The sequence below is a fragment of the Cebus imitator genome, unplaced genomic scaffold (genome assembly GCF_001604975.1).
Source record: "Cebus imitator isolate Cc_AM_T3 unplaced genomic scaffold, Cebus_imitator-1.0 Scaffold690, whole genome shotgun sequence".
Classification (NCBI taxonomy): domain Eukaryota; kingdom Metazoa; phylum Chordata; class Mammalia; order Primates; family Cebidae; genus Cebus; species Cebus imitator.
Genome location: NW_016108005.1, coordinates 479106 through 497929, shown reverse-complemented (window position 1 = coordinate 497929; position 18824 = coordinate 479106). Strand labels below are relative to the sequence as shown.

Sequence of the window (18824 nt, the reverse complement as noted above, 5' to 3'; positions counted from 1 at the left end):
CACTTTGGGAGGCCAAAGTGGGTTGATCACCTGAAGTCAGGAGTTCCAGACCAGCCTGGCCAACATGGTGAAACCCCATCTCTGCTAAAAATACAAAAATTAGCTGAGCATGATGGCGCGTGCCCGTAGTTCAGCTACTTAGGAGGCTGAGGCAGGAGAATCACTTACCTGGGAGGTGGTGGTTGCAGTAAGCCTAGATCGCGCTACTGCACTCCAGTCTGGGCAACAGAGCAAGACTCTGTCTCCAAAAAATAAAATAAATGCTTTCCAGACATTAACTTGATTAATCCTCACAGCAATCCCTCAAGGTAAATGCTACTAGTCTTCCCATTTTACAGATGAGGGTACTGAGGCTGAGAATTTGCCTCAGAGTTTCATAGCTGCTAGATGTCAGAGCCAGAATTCAAACCCAGGCAGCCTGACTCAGAGTCTGTGCCCTGAATGAATACACTCCTCCCTTGAGTAACGGATGGGCTAGTTTCTGTAAGAGGGGGTCTGAGAGATTCTGAGTGGGTGTACATGAACAAAGGGCATTGAGATGGGGGCTTCTGGATGCTCAAGAGTGTGGAGGACTCCACACTGGCTGTAGCAGAGACAGGGCTGGTGAGCAGAAGGGAGCACTGCCTTTCTGGGTATGGGACAGACGTGGAAAAGGACTAAAAGAGTTTTTTGAGATCATTTACATTTAGAAATGGGAGGAGCTGAGAGGAAGCTGCAGCAAGATGAGAAATGTAGGACAAACACCAGGAAAGAAGAGTGGTGAAAGCAGGTCGTAGAAGGAGTGGGCCATCCGCAGCATCAGTGCTCACCAGAGTCCGAGAGGATGGCTCGGGGCAATTCACCTAGCCCCCGTATGCCCTCAGCAGAGTAAGGAGGCAGAGCCCAGTGCGGGAAGTCAGGAGGGGAGCAGGGGAAAGCAGGGCTGCAGGGTCCCCCTGCATGGGTGTGGATTCAGGCGTCAGGCAGATGGCTTCCTTTCTGTAAGCTTAAATTGCTTCTGTAGTCGTGAAAAGGAAGGGACAACAGTGCCAGCCCCCTAGGGTTTGAGGGTAAGGAGACTCTGTGAGATAACCCACAGGCACGCCTACACAGGGCAGTGGTATTCCCTTTCTATCCCTACTCCCTTTTGCTGCTCTTCTTACTGGTATTGGTCTCATGGGGTCAGAATCTCTGACAAGACTCTTTATGTGACACTGGAGTCCAGCCAACCTCCACTTAAACCCAGACCCACTACTTCGGCATCTTGGACAGGCTTCAGAACTCTTCCCACCCTTGTCTTCCTCATCTGCCAGGCTGTAGTGGTTACAGTTAGACTACCCGCACACACAGAACCTGTGATTGTCAGTTGTCCCCTCCTGAAGGAGCGCTGGCACTCTTGCATTCTGAGCAGCCTTTGTGGATACAACTTGTCTTACGCAGGGATTGAAGGATCCAGAAATATATTTCTCAGGTGTTACCTGCTTTGTCAGACCAGACCCACTGTAGGACCAGGTCTGAGGAATGAAAGCTGCAGCGGCCTGGCATAGACTGTGGGAGCCCTGGGGCTTACTTAGCACCCTGCAGTTCTGGGGTACCATGCAGACTCTCCCTAGGACTCGGCACACACCCATCCTGTCCTGAGAACATGCCCTGCTGTGGCACGTGTGCAGCATTCAAGTGACTTTCTATCAGCCTTTATCATTCCTAGGGTTGTCAGCTCTTTTGGATTTGGCTTTTGATATTTGAGCTTCAAACATAGAGAATTATAACAGATAGACAATAAATGTGGCTACATTTATTTATCTCTAGCATGGGAGACAAGGCCATGTGCACACACTGTTCTCCAGTCACAGGGAGGCAACAGCAGGAGGGACTGATGGGATTCAGCATCAAATTGAAAGGTCAGGCTTTGAGAGAATTAAGCCCTAACATTAGCCCAGATTACCCCTTATTATGTCTTGAGGTGGCTTCTTCCCTGGACATCAAGAACGGTAGTAGTTGTGTGTCCTCCTTGGGAGAGGTAAGGAATGAGTCATACCACTCATTTCTGTGTTTGGTGTTCAGATGAGTGGCCTGGTGGAGAAAGGCCTGAGTGACAGAGCCATGCAAGGATGGGGTCACTGGAGGGAGCAGGGAGTGCTCAGAGCACACTGCTCAGGTTTGCTTTGAGGAGGGGGGAGGTGAGACCCTCGAGGTAACAGCTGACATACTACAATTACAGTGACTTCTGTGAGCTTACAGCATGGGTTATTGTGCAGAATTAATTCCAACAAGTCTTTCTTCTTGGTCATTCCTAAGCTCCTTCTATCATATGGGCCTTGAATTCAGATTGGTAGCATAAACCATGGAAGTCGTGATGCCAGAGCATCTCTGTTCTCATTGTTGGAATGGAAACAAAATGAGAGTGCCCCCAGGACACTTCAGACACCCAGACCTCCACCTCTAGGACCTGCTGGGGTTGACCACTCTCCCCATGAAGAGCAGGCAGCTGGTTCGGTGTTCATAGATTAGGAAAAGAAAGGGGCGGTCGACAGTGAAGCGGACTTGAGTGGACAGCGGCATGAACCCCACGGTGGTCACAGCGGCGGCTTGGGTGCCTTCCTCGTTCACCGTGATTGTGCCTTGGTGCTTGAACTGTTTGGAAAGGAAAGTTGTCAGATTCTGGAGGTCAGCACACAGAGGGCTAGAGTGTCCAGCACAGTCTCATCTCATTCAGGGAAAGAGTCCAAAGACAACATGTAAGGCAGAAATCACAGCTAGTTAGAGTCACCCTTGAAAATATCTGTCATGACCTGTCAGGGGCAGCCGTTGCACTTAGAGGTCGTGTAGTGTGACTCTAGGGTCTTGTTCCCTCTTGGCAGTGCCCGTGGTCTGAGGGTCTTGGGGGCTGATGCAGGACAGCCGCCCCAGCTCCAGCTGCTCACTCTGCTGCACACTTCCCTGGAACGGGGGACTGCTGCACTGTTTGGACTGGTGTTCTCTGTCTTTCGCTGAGGGCCTGACTGGTTTAAGTTAAGTATGTGTAGTGCAGTGTTTAATGGCTCTTTCATGTTTCAGTTTGGGGGTAGCTATTCCCCAGGCCGGAGCATACATCTCCCCTCTCTCTGGTGTCAGCAGGAGTGGAGCTCACGCCACGGCTGCTCCTGGGACCTCCCTGCCCACTAAGTGTCTGCTAGGTGCCGTGCTCTTCAGCCGGCATCCACAAAACCAGGCCCTCTGTGAGCCCCAGACAGACCCAAAAGCAGACTCAGCACCCCAAGCTGGGAAGTCAGATTGGGGGGTGGGTAGGAAGGTAGAGGTGGGGTGTGCTGAGGCAGACCCTGGGGACAAGGCAGGGAGTGGACAAGGGAGTGGTTACCAGGTCGATGGCCATCCTTCGGTCTGAGATGCCTGCCATGTTGCCATTTTGGTCAAACAGTGTTGTGATCCCCATCAACTTCAGGGGCTCCACTAGATTGTAGTTCTTCTCCAGCTTGAATTTCGGCAGAAGCACCTCTCGAGTTCTAGACAATAGAAAGGGGGGGCCCACTTTTATTGAACCACAAGTTACGAAAGAATCATGATTTTCCCTTTAAAGGGCCATGGGTTACCTTTGTCACAGAATTGATATAGAACTTATTAAACTTTATATTCTGGGACTGTCAGTTGAGGATTTTAGAAAGCTTATTCTATCATAATTCCGCTACTGAAAACTGAGGCATGTTTTTTGTTGCATGGTTATTTCCTTGAGACTGTGTGCTTCGTTTCCTGTCTTCCAGGGTAGTAACAGAATTTTTACTGGTTTGTGGTTTAAGAAGGCATCTAAAAGAATTCTCTGATTTGGTTCCCCAATGTTAGGCATTTCTTTTTTTGTTAATTAGGGAGTCGAATATCTGGTAGTGTCCTTTAAAAAAGAACCTTTCATGTATATACTAGACAATGCAAAACATTCTCAGTCTGCCTCAACTTATTCAGTTCCTTAAGTGGGTGGATAGCAACAGTAGTTCCTGTGGAGCCAGTCTGGCACTTTGCAGGGGTTAAAGAGATGTAAGATGCAGTCACAGCTGGATGGGCAGGAAGGCTTGATCTTGTTCACTCTTGTACCTAGCTCATATCTGGCACCAAGTAGGATCTCAATTAAAAGTCATATGAGGCCAGACATGGCGGCTTACGCCTGTTAATCCCAGCACTTTGGAAGACTGAGGCAGGAGGACTGCTTGAGGCCAAGAATTCAACCTGGGCAACACAGCGAGACCTCATTTCTACAAAAAAAAAAAAAAAAAAATTTTTTTTTTAATTAGCTGGAAGGTACATGAAGGTGTACACGCCTATAGTCTCAACTACTCAGGAGGCTGAGGTGAGAGGATCACTTAGTTTAGGAAGTTGAAGCTGCAGTAAGCCATGATGATGCCACCATAGCCTGGGTGACACCGCAAGACCCTGTTTCTTTTTTTTTTTTTTTTTTAAAGATGGGGTTTCACCATGTTGGTCAGGCTGGTCTTGAACTTCCAACCTCAGGTGATCCCTTCCTCCTTGGCCTCCAAAGTGCTTGGATTACAGACGTGAGCCACCACACCCGGCCAAGACCCTGTTTCAAAAAAAAAATACAGTCCCTTTCTCAAGAGCTGCCAGGCTGCAGGGAGGTATGGAAGGAGGAACTACAGAAGGGACATTGTTAAGGGAAAATTCACAGAGCATGATGACTGGCTACCCAGGCAAATACCTTCCTCTAAGACCCCGCTTTTCTTGGTTTGGTGGCATTTGTTTGTGTTCTCGTCCTGTTAGGAGAGTCAAACCAGAATCACTTTATATGGGCCTAATCAGTATCGAGTGAAACAGAAATAAGACCTTTCCATTCTTTCTGTTGTGACCCAATAATAATCTCAATAAATATTTAACACCTGCAGTTTTAACTACAGAATAATGAATAATAATAGAGGAAATTGTGAATGATGTATCCTCAGTAGGCTAAGAGGACCTTGGAATTTCCTGGGCAGGGAAGGGTTGAGCCAGTCTTCGTTGGGTGCTTCTTTGGTTCCAAGTACTGGGAGGGGCATTCAGCATCCCTGACTCTGTTATTTTCTCACAGCAACCTGGGAAATAATGGAATTACCCCCATTTTAGGGATGATGAAGCTGGGACTCAAAGCCACAAAGCAAGTATATAACAGAGCTGGGATGTTTTCAAGCTGTCTCTACGTCAACTGCCCCTAACTTCTGAAACTGGCCCCTGGAGAGCAGATGTGTCCCTTATGAATGCTCTCTAATCATCTCTTGTCTCAAGCAATAAATTGGAGCTGAATTAACAGAATGGCCCTGTATGGAAGTTCTTGGGTACTTGTACGTAAATCTCCCTTTAAAAAAAAACGATCAATTTTCCAGTATTCCCAGATACCCTCAGCATCTGGGAGATCAAAAGAACAAACACACAGCCTGAAGTACCTATTTGTCATGCTTTTTTGCCATCTCTCCACCACCTGGGGTGTCAGCTGTGCTTCAAGAGTCTTCATCCCAGATAGCTTGTGCGGGACCACGATTAGCATGCTGATGCCCCCCACGTATTCCAGCTGGAGGATGTCGCAGTCCAGCTCCTGGTCATTTGCTGCGAGGAAGTTCCCCTTGGTCTGCATCATGGAAACCTTGACCACCTCTTGTTCATTCAGCCGGAAGTTGTGGTTGTGTGTCATTTCCACTGGGAATTTATTCACCCAGGATCCTGTAAAGGCCACAGGAAGAGGCTGTTATGCGAAGATTCCTTTAGGGAAATGGTCTCACTCTTGAGAGTGAATCTGATTCCCCTGCGGGTGTCATTCAGATAGCCTGCAGGGCCCACCCCGCAGTCTCTTGATTCCTGAGGTCTGGTTTGGGCTGAAATTTGCATTTCTAACAAGAGAGGTTAGAAATGGAGTGGAATGGTTTCTGTTTCTGGGTTAGGATCTGACACGAACCAGTTGTGTGACCGTGGTAAGACACCTAACTTGCCTCACTTCTATTTCTTCATCTGTCCCATCTGTCAAGTGAGTAACTTTGGGCTCCTTTCAGCGTTTATTATTATTATTACCTTTTTTTTGAGACAAAGTCTTGCTGTGTCATGCAGGCTGGAGTGCAGTGATGCCATCATAGCTCACTGCAGCCTCACACTCCTGACTCAAGGAATCCTCCTGTCTCAGCCTCCCTCCCCAGTAGCTTGGACTACAAGCATGTGCCACACATGACTAATTTTTCTTTTTTCTTTCTTTTTTTTTTTTTGGAGACAGTGTTTCCCTTTTGTTGCCCAGGCTGGAGCGCAGTGGTGCAATCTTGGCTCACTGCAACCTCCGCCTCCTGGGTTCAAGAGATTCTCCTGTCTCAGCCTCCCAAGTAGCTGGGATTACAGGCGTGCGCCACCACACCCAGCTAACTTTGTATTTTTAGTAGAGATGGGGTTTTACCATGTGGGTCAGGCTGGTCTCGAATTCCTGACCTCAAGTGATCCACCCGCCTCAGCCTCCCAAAGTGCTGGGATTACAGGCATGAGCCACCATACCCAGCCTAATTTTTCTTTTTTTTTTTTTTAATTGTAGATGGGGTATTGCTATGTTACCTAGGCTGATCTCAAGCCCTTGGCCTTAAGCAGTCCTCCTGCCTCAGCCTCCCAAAGCACTCGAACTACAGGCATGATTCACCCTGCCAACCTCAGCTCTGTCTTGATGGCCTTCATCCCTCACACTGTGATTCTGTAGTGACTAACAGGACATGTGGGTGATGCTGTGTTGCCCTTAGGATCACCACTGTAAATATGGGGACAGCACTGTGTATCCAGGAATAAGCCTGTGTCTATTTTAGCTCTAAGGTATGAGTAACTTACAGTGATGGGTGACCAGTAGTTGAGAACTGGCCGTGTACCAGGGATTCTTCTCAGCACCTTTCCGATATTATCTCATTTCTCCTCCTAGCAACATGCAAGTTTTGTGCTTTTTGTTATTTCCACATTTTACATATGAGGAAACAGAGGCACAAAGAAGTAAGTAACTTGTTCAAGGTTTGTAGCTGGTGGGTAGAGCAGCCAGGATGAGATGAGTAGGAGGTGTCTTAGAGGTTTAAGTACCAGACAGCTCCTGCCTGCCCGTGAGTGAAGCTTGATTCCCTTCTCTCTGAGTCTGCCTCACCCATTGTTTCTCAACCTCAGCGTTTTTGACGTTCGGGCCAGATAAGAGTTGGTGGTGGTACGGGCTGCCTGTGCATGGTAGGGTGTTTAGCAACATCCCCAGCCTCTCCCTTCTAGATACCAGTAATGCTTACCCCAGCCTCCCAGGTTGTGACAACCACAGGTGTCTTCAGACCTTTGCCCCTGGGGACAAAATTGCCCTGTCAGGAATCACAGCCCTTTCCAATTTGGATGGAGCTGTCCCATGTCTCCTGGAATTCTTTCCTTCCACCTTCCTCCTGAGAGCCTACCTCTGTGGTTTATTGTGCTTTACAAAGTGATTATCACATTCAAAATTAGAACAAAATTAGTAATGGAGATTATTCCATATGAAATTAAGTGAAATTAAAATTATACTTCTAGACACTCTTCCCCTTTGGGAAGCATCCCTGAACAATTGGGTGCGCCTAGCATTTGATCCCTTATGATTCCCAGCATTGAATGACTGTTCTCATGTGAAGGGGTAAGGAAGCAGAAGTGTTTGCATTTGTGTTTACACTGTGGTGTGACATGGGTTACTGTGTTTAGGAGACTGTCAACTGACCATGCCTCATCATTTCTCCACCTCCAGGCAGGCAGGGATGGCTCTCGACTGTTTATTTCTCAGCCTGTCCCTGAACCCTTGGCCAGGGCTAAGGCAGAGGCTCTTCGGTGTATTTGGGGGCTCCAACAGACCAGTAGGATGAAGGACTTTGGTGCTGCCAAATAGGCTTCTGCCAGCCTGTTCTAAAGTTAGTCCTAAACATAGGTTATTTGCTCGTAGAAGTAAAATAAATGTTGCTAACAATATCATATATGCTCCGTATCATACTGTACTAGTATTGTAATCTACAGTTTTATTCCCTTGAATTCGCTGAGCTCTTGCCATGGGCCACACTGTTGCATCACCGATCTCTTATGGTTCTTCCCTCGGCTCTGTCAGAGTAGGTGTTACCTCTGTGATAAAGATAAGGGAACTGAGTCATAGAGACGTTGAATGACTTGTCTGAGATCACACAAACAAGAAGTGATGAAACCAGGGCTTAGACTCTTGTTTGCTCGATTCCAAAACTTGTACTGATAACCAATAATGAAAAGGATGTGTTTATTCATCGTGTACATGTGGTCTCTGTGTGTGTGTCTGCCACAAGCCTGTTAGAACTCAGCCTTTGATTCCACCCACAGGAGGCCAGGATTGTGCTGTGCTTTGAGGTGGAAGCCTGGGTGTCAGAGTGGCCCTGCTTGGCCTATCCAGCAGAATGCCTGCCTTGCAGAGCTGCGGGGGCCTCAGCCAAGGCACAGAGCAGGTGTGTTGACAGGTCCGGAGGGGCTCTGGCTCCCTTTCCCTGAACAGAAGCCAGGAGTGTGGGGGTCTCCTTCCTTCACATCCCTGAGCTGCTGTAAAACCACAGAGGCTAACCTAGCAGAAAGCACTGGCCTCCAAGTCCTCAGGGACTGCCCCTTGTGGGTACCTGGCAGTCCTTGGTGGCAAAGAGAAGTAGTTTTGTGTCACCGCAATTAGTCCCTGAAGCCAAACCATTCCTCATGTCTCCCCTTCCTCACTCTCAGCTTAGAGAGTAAAGTAGAGGTTTCTTCTGGTCTGGTTCCAGTAAGGGTATTTGAAAAGAGAGGTTTGGCTTTTACAAATCCATGCTCAATTATTCCTAGGATTCTAGGGGTCTTATATGTGTATGTTGGGTGTGAGGTGACCTCCTTAAAAAGTGCCCTTGTGCCGGGCACGGTGGCTCACGCCTGTAATCCCAGCACTTTGGGAGGCCAAGGCGGTTGGATCACGAGGTCAAGAGATCGAGACCATCCTGGTCAACATGGTGAAACCCCGTCTCTACTAAAAATACAAAACATTAGCTGGGCATGGTAGCGCGTGCCTGTAGTCCCAGCTACTCAGGAGGCTGAGGCAGGAGAATTGCCTGAACCCAGGAGGCGGAAGTTGCAGTGACCCGAGATCGCGCCATTGCACTCCAGCCTGGGTAACAAGAGCGAAACTCTGTCTCAAAAAAAAAAAAAAAAAAAAAAAAAAAAAAAAAAAAAAAAAAAAAAAAAAAAAGTGCCATTGTGCCCGCCCAGAACAGTTGCTGGAGAAATAGTAGTCTATTTCTCCATCCCACCTGCCCAGTAGTTCAAAAGTATCCTGAAAAGCACTTGTAGGTGTTAATGTCAGATGCTCAAGCAGGTGCATTTCTTTAGACTTTTGTCTATATTCCTGCTTATTGATAATTGGGAGAGGAAAAGAGAAGATTCTCAAATCCAGGCTGCCCAGATGCTAAAACAGTTTTGTATTATTTCTTCCAATTTAACTAATTGTTAGTGCTGGCCTGCCTGGATTCAGCTTTGGCTCTGCCCCTTAATAGCTGGGTGCCTTTGGAGCATCATTTTACTTCTTTTCTTCCTTTTCTTATTTTTGAGATAGAGTCTTACTCTGTTGTCCAGGCTGTAGTGCAGTGGCACAGTCTCGGCTCACTGCAACCTCTGCCTTCAGGTTCAAGCAATTCTCCTGCCTCAACTTCCCAAATAGCTGGAACTACAGGTGCCCACCACCATGCCCAGATAATTTTTGTATTTTTAGTAGAGCTAGGGTTTCACCATGTTGACCAGACTGGTCTTGAACTCCTGACCTCAAGTGATCTCCCAGCCTCCCAAAGTGCTGGGATCATAGGTATGAGCCACCGCGCCTGGCCCGTCCTTTTAACTTCTCTGTGCCTTGATGGCTTTCTCTGTAAAATGGGGATGCTAATAACAGTGATAACCTCACAAGGCCCCGTTAAAGCAGAGTTGGGGCTCAGTAAATGTCAACTGCTACTGTCACTTCAGGTTGGCCTTACCTGTCTCTGTTCCAGAGTCAATCTTGTGTCTTATTTTCCTGGATAAATTACAGTTACACTATAGTTCTTGGCATTCAGTCTACCCATATACAAAAAGAGTATGTTGTGGGTTTGCTCTGAGAACTGTAAAGGTGCTTCTTACCTTTGAAGTAGATACAGTTGAGAATCATCATCTGGGTAGCAGGGTCTATATTCTCCAGAGCATCTTTTATGAGGCCCTTGGTGAGCTTCAGGATATGGTTGTTGGTTTTTGATATGAAAGCAGGGTCTGAGAAGTCAGCCACCTGGGCCTCAGCAAAGTAGTACTCTCTTACTTTAGTTTTGAAGTCAGCCAGTATTGGAAACTGCTTCTGGATATAAAGGTCATTGACTGACCTCAGTGTGTACCCAAAATTCCTCCTGAAGAGGCGATGAGTCAGCTTACGGAAGAGATTATGAATGGTCATGATTTCATACTTGCTGCTAGCATTGACAAAGTCTTTAAAATGCAAAATCGAGTGCACTTGTTCATGGGTCTCTCCCTTCAGACCTAAGGAAATCATACCCATCGCAGTAGAAATGCCAACAGGTGCTATGAAGATGTTATCAAAAGTTTTGACCTGATCTTTCAGCACTCGGTAGAGGTTGAAAGCGAACTTGGCGTTGAGGATGTTAAGACGCTGGATCCGGCTCTTGCCATGAAAAAGCTGGAGGATGTTCCCAGCACTCGCTTCAGAGTCTGTAGGGGAAACTGACAGACTGTCAATGATGTCAATGTAGTCGTCGTCTTCACTGAGTATCTTCTCCAGGTCCAGATAGTCATCGTCCTCCTCCCCCTCTGGCATCCAGTCATTGGTGACGGTGTTTTCCTTGTGGAAGTCGGCAGGGAGAAGAGGCGTGCTCTGGTTTTTGTTATTTAACTGCTTCCACTGGAGATCCTCAGGCTGAGCAGTTTTCTCTTCTTTCTCAAGCTGATTCAGCAGGCCTTTGCTTCCACCCCACGCAGATGTTATGATGAGGAAAATGAGAAGTGGGTGGAACAAGTGTTTCATTTTGGCAGAGCTAAAGCTGGGAGGGAAAACAGAACACAGTGAAAGGTGGCCTGGCTGATCCACACCCCACTGCAGCTTCCACATGCAGATTCCCTGTGGCTTTGAACCAGGAAGAGGCCCTCACAGCATCAGTGCTTAACCGTTTTAGGATTATGGACTTTTAAGAGAATCTGATGTAGATGAACAGACACCCAACCTTTGATGTGGGACTCATAAACCTCATTGAAGGATCCGCGGGCCCCTAGATGAAAATCCCTTCTTTAAAGGTTTGCAAAACTGACCTCCTAGAATTCTGGGAGCTCAGGCATCCTAGGGAGGAGTTTCTTTTTCTCCAGACACCTTGTCCACCACCTCCAGACAGTATTTAGGTACCAGAGACAAAATTCCCACCAGGGGCTCATGGACCAGTCAGGGGACAGATGGGACAGACATGCAGTAAAGCGAAGGCTCTCAAAATAATGCTGCCAGAGCATTTGGGGGTACCGAAGGGGGTGCAGCTCTACCCTGTTTGGTAGGTGTGGGGGTGCCCAGAGAGTCAAGGGAGCTTCACTAAGAGCTGGGCTTGAGTGGGTGCCTGGGGCTGATGACTGGAGAGCACCCAGATAGGATGTGTAGTAGGGGGACTGAGCCATGCCTGTGTGACTCACACTGTTCCACCTTTGCAATGGAGATGCTGTTGAAAAATGTCCGTGGGCCAGGCTTTCTGGAAACGGATGTTCTAAAGATACTTAAAATTTGTGTAATCTTTGGGGTTGTTTAATTTGTTGGGTTTTTTTGTTGTTGTAGTTGTTTTGTTGTTGTTGTTTGAAATGGAGTCTCACTCTGTTGCCCAGGCTGGAGTGTAGTGTGGCGTAGTGGTGCAATCTTGGCTTACTGCAACTTTGGCCTCTCGGGCTCAAGCAGTTCTCATGCCTCAGCCTCCCGAGTAGCTGGGACTACAGCGGCACACCACCACACCTGACTAATTTTTGTATTTTTTTTTTAGTAGAGACAGGACTTTGCCATGTTGGCCAGGCTGGTCTCAAACTCCTGACCTCAGGTGATCAACCCACCTCAGCCTCCCAAAGTGCTGGGATTACAGGCATGAGCCACCAGGCCTTACCTGGGGTTGTTTAATTTGTGTAAAATTTGGAACATGTCTAGTGCTGGGACCCCCTCAGGTCATAGTGAGATGATGTGGTGGCAGCCCCAGAGGTGATAGGATTTGCTGCAGGTATACTTTTTTCTGCTTTGTATCTGTTAGACAATGGTTCCCACTGCTGTCAGGAGCAACTAAATCTTCTATTGTTATAGCTTCTAATACAGGGTTAGAAACAGGAGACAAGGTCTGTGTGATGGTGATGTCAACAAGCTCTTACTCTAGAGGTGAGGGGCTCTCCTTTTAAGTAAACAAGGTCAGCTTTTAGCACAGAGGCTTTGTGGTAATCCTGTCTTTATCTGTTCCTCCCTGACTCATTCTGAGGAGGATCTGATTTGGCTTATCAAATCTGTTTTGGCTGCCAAATCCTTTGTCTTTCTCTAGCTTACTTCCTGGTGGTTAACTGCATCCTGGGTAGAAAAGCTTTGATGCTTCCATGTTTTGCCAGGACAGTGGCCATAGGTGTTTATAATGCTGACTCAGACAGGTAATACATGGTCCCAAACTTCTAATCACCCCAGAAAGAATTGCCAACCAGGCGCTGTGGTTTCGCTTATAATGCCAACACTTTGGGAGGCCAAGGCAGGAAGATCACTTGAGCCCAGGAGCTCAAGACCAATGTGGGCAACATAGGAAGACCTTGTCTTTATGAAAAATTAAATAACTAGCCTGGCGTGGCACATGCCTGTGGTCCCGTCTACTTGGGAGGCTAAGGTAGGAGGGTAACTTGAGCCTGGTAGGTCAAGGCTGCAATGAACCATGATCATGCCACTGCACTCCAACCTGGGGAATAGAGTGAGTACTTACCTCAAAACAAAAAAAAAAAACAAAACGAAAGCCAACACTGCCTTTTGTTAAGCTTGTTTTATATCTGCGACCATTTCCTATTAGATAGATTTTTGAGGGCCAGAATATCTGCTGCCAGTCAAGGCCAGATAAAAGTTACTGGCTGCTCAGGTTAAGCAAATACTTGAACTCATTAGGCCTGAAGATGGGGTTAACTGTTCGGATACTCTGCTTGAAATGCTCTCAGTGTGGTTGATGTTGATGATGGCCTCTGTTGGATGCCTGGCACTCTGTATAAGGCACTTTGTGTAACTTAGCTTCATCCTCCCAGAATTTTACATATCAGGAGACTGAGCCTTTCATCATTGTCACTAATAAGTGGCAGTGGCTGGATTCGAACCAAGTTGGTTGAGCCTCTAGCCCCACATCAAGCATTCTGCCTTATTCGCCCTGGGGTACCAAGAGGCTCCCAGACTCCCTGGCTGTGCAGAGCAGCTTCCTAGCTGTTTTCTCAACACCAGTCCCTTTCCTTGGGTCTTCCCCTTATAATACTGTTGAAATAGTAAGCTCAAACTAGGTTTTAATCTCAACTAAGAAAGACTTGAATTGCACATTTTGGAGCTGGAAAGTCACATTCTTTCTGACTGAAAATGCCAGTTGCCTCTTCCAGGTTCCCCTCTCAGCACCTGCCTGAGGCTGCAGTGCCACTAGTTTATACATGGGAAAACGGTTTCTAGAAACGATTTATTTTTATTTTGAGGCGACGGGGTCTCACTCTGTCACCCAGGCTGGAGTGCAGTGGCACCATATTGGTTCACTGCAGCCTCTGCCTCTCAGGCTCAAGAGACCCTCCCACCTCAGCCTTTCAAGTAGCTGGGACTAAAGATGTGTGCCACCACACCCAGCTAATTTTTTGTATTTTTGGTAGAGAGGGGGTTTTGCTATGTTGCCCAGACTAGACTCAAAACTCCTGAGCTCAGACGATTCACCTGCCTTGGCCTCCCAAAGTGCTGGAATTACAGGCATGAGCCTCTGTGCCCGGCCTCTAGAAATTAGTTCTAATGTATGTAGCTGCAACTAGAACTGGGCCCAATTTCTGAATAGAATCAGGCATGGGTGTCAACAGCAATACACTTTTAAAAGTCAGGAACAAAGAAAGTAAACAGCTGGTAGAAGGCTCCTTGCTCAACTACACTTAACGAGGCCTCCTCTTATCACTTCTTGGCCTTTTGGCTAAGTTCAAGAAGACCAGGCACAGTGGCTCCCGTCTGTAATCTTAGCCCTTTGGGAGGCCAAGACAGGAGGATTGCGTGAGCCTAGGAGTTCAAGACCAGCTGGGGCAACATAGCAGGACCTCATCTCTATTTAAAAAAAGAAAATAAAAGAAGCAAGAAATGGGGAAAAAGTGTTCTTTTCAGATAAAAATAAGGTTAAAGAACAAAACAAAAACCGACTTGAATAATTAAGCATTCAGGAAAACGAATCTGAGGCCAGATAGAGTGGCAGAGTGAAGACATTCATGTTTTTATCCTGGTATTCGGAAGGTATAACTTCTTATACTGTGTTCCCACGTTTCTGATGAAAAGCCAAAAATAGTTTTCATTATTCCCTTACCAGAGAAAGCAAAAAATAGCTCCACTATCTCTTATGGATTGAAATTAAAGATCTGAAGGTGAACCTTCCTATTGTTTTGCTATTCAATATAACAAACATTGTAGAAGACATTTAAAAACTATCGCTAGTTTGTAATTAAATCCTTACTAACTTTAAAGAGAAACAATATTTTTTAAAGATAAATAATTCCAAAGTTGTTTGGGTTTTTTTTGTTGTTGTTGTTTCTTTTTTTTCTGGGAACTTCATATTGCGCTTTCTTGTTAATTGCCAGAGGTTGGTTGGCCTTTTCAGTCATGCATCAGAGCATATTACCCGATAAACCATTGTCCCTCCTGGTGTATGGTCTCCAGGGCCAACAGAGCAGGCAGAATGAGAGAGAAGTAACTGCCTAAAGTTCGGAAAGCTTTTTATTTTGAAATAACTTCAGACTTTCAAAAAAAGTTGAAGGAATAGTGTAGTAGAACAACTCCTGTATACCTTTACCCAGATTCATCAGGTTTAAAATTTTGGAACTTTTGCCCTGGGGGCGTGTGTGTGTGTGTGTGTGTGTGTGTGTGTGTGTACACGTATGTACTCACAGGTATGTATGTACACATTTTTTCTTCTGGACTGTTTGAGAGTGAGTCTCCTATATCTTGTTCCTCTAACCATTTTTTTTTTTTTTTTTTTTTTTTTTTTTTTTTTTTTTTTTTTTTTTTTTTTCCTTTTTTATTTTTTTTTTTTTTTTTTTTTTTTTTTTTTTTTTTTTTTTTTTTTTTGAGACGGTCTCACTCTGTTGCCCAAGCTGGAGTAAAATGACGTGATCTTAGCTTACTGCAACCTCCGCCCTCCGCCTCCCGGGTTCAAGTGATTCTCCTGCCTCAGCCTCCTGAGTAGCTGGGATTACAGGCATGCTCCACCACACGCAGCTAATTTTTTAAATTTTTAATAGAGATGAGGTTTCACCATGTTGGCCACCATGTTGGTCTCGAACTCCTGACCTTGCGATCTGCCCGCCTCGGCCTCCCACAAGTGCTGGGATTACAGGCATGAGCCACCACACCTGGCCCCTCTAGCCATTAACACTAATACTTCAGGGAAAATACCTAAGAACAAGGAAATTCTCTTACATAATCACAGGACAGTTATCCTGTTTGATTAATTTAAGTACAATATTTTCATCTATTCCACAGTTCCTAGTCTAATTTTGTCAGCTCTCCCAATAATGTAACTGACAGGATTTTATAATAGGCAGATTGAAAAAGGAAACCATCCCACTTCTAAAACAGTGAGAATGCTTCTGAATTCTCAGTTTGCTAGAAAATGAACCAGTTGTCTATCTCTAAACACCACAAATAATTTATAATCAGCAGAAACATTAGAAACCCGACTTACCTCTGTGCTTCTGAGAAGTGGTGCTTCAGAGATGAAGGCAGCCAAGGTCATCAGTGGGGTTTTGATGTGAACTTTGGTGCTGGGCTGCTGCTGCATATTTTCCAAAGTAAATATGTCCCAATCCAAACACCAGGCAACTAGCTTGGTCAGCACAAACCCCCTCAGCTGTGCCTTTGATAACTGCAGAGTGGCTTGTAGCTCCTCATCTCCAGTTCTTACAGAGCTGATATTTTGGGTATGTGATGGTGACTGTTTTAGCGCGCACACACAGCCTCGGTGCAGGAGCAGCCCTTGCTGAGGTCACCACATAACCAAGGCGCTTATCAGGCTTCTGGGGACCAGGCTGCATTCAGGGTAGCTGAAAGTAGAGATCAGTGTCCTCTCTTCTGGGATGATCACAGCGTCTGCCCTTCACCTGCTCTCCAGGGCTGATGTGGCTGGCTCAGCTACTAGGCGGGTGTCCCTATCCTTCCAAGAGCTTGTTGCTCAGTGAAAAATGGGGGAGGGAGGATAAAATTAGTGGCTTACAGAATAAGGAATTCATGGCATGGAACTTTCTCCAGTCAAAGATTCCTGTGTGTGTTGCCAGTGGGTACAGCCCAGTACTCCTGTCTGTTGTAGGACAGATAGGACTGTTACTGAGCAGTGCATCACACTGGAGTGCATGGCACAATCTTGGCTCACTCCAACCTCTCTCTCCTGAGTTCAAGCGATTCTCCTGCCTCAGCCTCTTGAGTAGCTGGGATTACAGGTGCATGCCACCACACCCAGATAATTTTTGTATTTTTAATGGAGATGGAGTTTCACCACATAGGCCAGGCTGATCTCAAACTCCTGGCCTCAAGTGATCCACCTACCTTGGCCTGCCAAAGTGCTGGGGTTACAGGCGTGAGCCACCATACCTGGCCCTATGTTTTTTTTTTTTTGAGACAGGGTCTCACTCTCTCACCCAGGCTGGAGCGCAGTGGTATGATCTTGGCTCATTGCAGCCTCAACCTCCCAAGCTCAAGCAATCCTCCTCACCTCAGCCCCACAAGTAGCTGGGAATACAAGTACACACCACCATGTCTGGCTAACTGAATTTTTTTGTAGAGACAGGGTCTCACTATGTTGCCTAGGCTGGCCTTGAACTCCTAGAGTCAAGTGATCCTCCTGCCCCAGCCTTGCAAAGTGCTGGGATTACAGGCATGAGCCACTATGCCCGGCCTTGTGATAATTTGTTTTTTAATTTGTGCTTTTAATCTTATGATCTGTAAAGTTTTAAGAATATTCTGGATTGTCCGGAAAATCAGCTTATCACAGAGACTGCTCCTTGAGAGCGTGTTTGGGAGTGTCAGCACCCAGAGTCTATCTGAAGGGAGAATGTGACTAGGAGAATCTGTGGGTGTGCAAGGGCCCCGTAGAGGTGTTTGTGCATTGCTCCATTTGAGAAATTCTAGCGTGTAAAGGGCCATTGTGTTTAGGACACAGACCGGTGGCTGTGTTTGAGTCCGATTTTGCACTTTAGCTTTAGTCAGAGCTGTCTTCTCAGAGCCTTCATCTGTCACACCCATACCGAGTCTTCAGCGTGGCACCATCTGTCTGGCTTAGAGAGACTGCTGCCTGTGCCTACACTCTTCCTGGGGCCCGCTCCCTCATTATCTGTCTTATCCTCACACATGCCAAGCCCGGCCTCAGCACAGCCCTGGCACTTGCTGTCATTTCTGCTCAGGGCATCTTCCCTGCAGACTAGCAGGTGACCGCTGCTATCACTGTTCGCTCTTGGTTTCACTGGGGCGTCCCCAGCTACCCTGGCTGAAATTGCCCTTTGGCCTCCGGCTCTCAGTGTTCTGCTCTCTGAAATGAGGTGACGGTTAACACCTACTGCACGAGGTCATTGTGAAAATTAAATGAGATAATGAATGTGTGGAAAGCACGTAGAGTGGTGCCTGGCATTCAGTAAACGTTACTCCTCATCATTTCATAGTGTACTTATCTATTCACAGAAATGGTCTGGGAGGGGACACAGTGTTCATTTTTCACTCTATGTACTTCTTTGTTTGACCTTTTTCTATGAATATGTGTTACTTTTGTTATTTTTATAGCCAGTACCGGCCAGGTGTGGTGGCTCACACCTATAATCCCAGCACTTTGGGAGGCCAAGGCAGGTGGATCACTTGAGGTCAGGAATTCAAGACCAGCCTGACTAACATGGTGAAACTCCATCTCTACTAAAAATACAAAATTAGCTGAGCGTGGTGGGACATGCCTGTAATCCAGCTACTCAGGAGGCTGAGGCAGGAGAATCACTTGAACCTGGGAGGCAAAGGTTCTAGTGAGCCGAGATGGTGCTATTGCACTCCAGCCTGGGCAACAGAGCGAGACTGTCTAATTAAATAAATAAAGCCAGTATGTTTCCTGCCTATCTAGATTTCTGATCATGTAACCCACTATTGAAAAAATTGGGTTTCAGTACCTGTTGACATTGACATTTTTCAGTCATTTCCCTATTTAGAGGTAACAGCTTGTGTATGATTTTAGCCCCCAATGTAGAGTAGTATCTCCCATCATACATACTCCATTGTTGTTTTCCAGTTTCAAAGCTTGTCTCACCGCTATTTTTTCCAACTTGAAAAAAAATTTTTTTTAGAGAAAAGTGGGGCTTCACTATGTTGGCCAAGTTGGTCTTAAATGCCAGGCCTCAAGCGATCTTCCCATTTCAGCCTCCCAAAGAGCTGGGATGACAGGCATGAACCACCACATCCAGCCTTTTCCATCTTTTAACATGAAATTTTAAAAATATGCAAAAGGATCAGGCACAGTGGCTCATGCCTGTCATTCCAGCACTTTGGGAGGCTGAGGCAGGAGGATCACTTGAGCCCAGGAGTATAAGACCAGCTTGGGCAACATAGCAAAACCCATCTCTCTTTTTTTTTTTTT

The 18824-nt window shown here is 46.5% G+C and overlaps 2 protein-coding genes across 3 annotated transcripts in view; one reads left to right on the top strand and one right to left on the bottom strand.

Moving 5' to 3' along the window:
- Positions 1-18824, top strand: part of PI4KA (phosphatidylinositol 4-kinase alpha) — a 147239-nt gene that overhangs the window by 69622 nt on the left and 58793 nt on the right. The gene's annotated exons all lie outside the window — the stretch shown is intronic.
- SERPIND1 (serpin family D member 1) lies at positions 1756-16168 on the bottom strand. Of its 2 annotated transcripts, XM_017518626.2 has the most exons (5): positions 15906-16168; positions 10105-11009; positions 5400-5673; positions 3338-3482; positions 1756-2613 (listed from the first exon to the last, which is right to left on the bottom strand). In XM_017518626.2, the coding sequence occupies exons 2-5, from the start codon at positions 10991-10993 to the stop codon at positions 2422-2424; spliced, it is 1500 nt and encodes a 499-aa protein (XP_017374115.1). In that variant the 5' UTR covers positions 10994-11009; positions 15906-16168; the 3' UTR covers positions 1756-2421. The 2 variants fall into 2 exon arrangements, with proteins under 2 accessions (XP_017374115.1, XP_017374114.1); XM_017518625.2 differs by lacking the exon at positions 15906-16168 and having other exon boundaries at positions 1757-2613; positions 10105-11032.

Coding starts and splice junctions, on each gene's coding strand:
- SERPIND1 (XM_017518626.2), bottom strand. CDS start 10,993: ATGAAACACTTGTTCCACCCACTTCTCATTTTCCTCATCATAACATCT. Junction 5,674..10,104: donor CAACTGTATCTACTTCAAAG/GTAAGAAGCACC, acceptor TGGCCTTTACAG/GATCCTGGGTGAATAAATTC. Junction 3,483..5,399: donor CAAAAAAGCATGACAAATAG/GTACTTCAGGCT, acceptor TCTATTGTCTAG/AACTCGAGAGGTGCTTCTGC.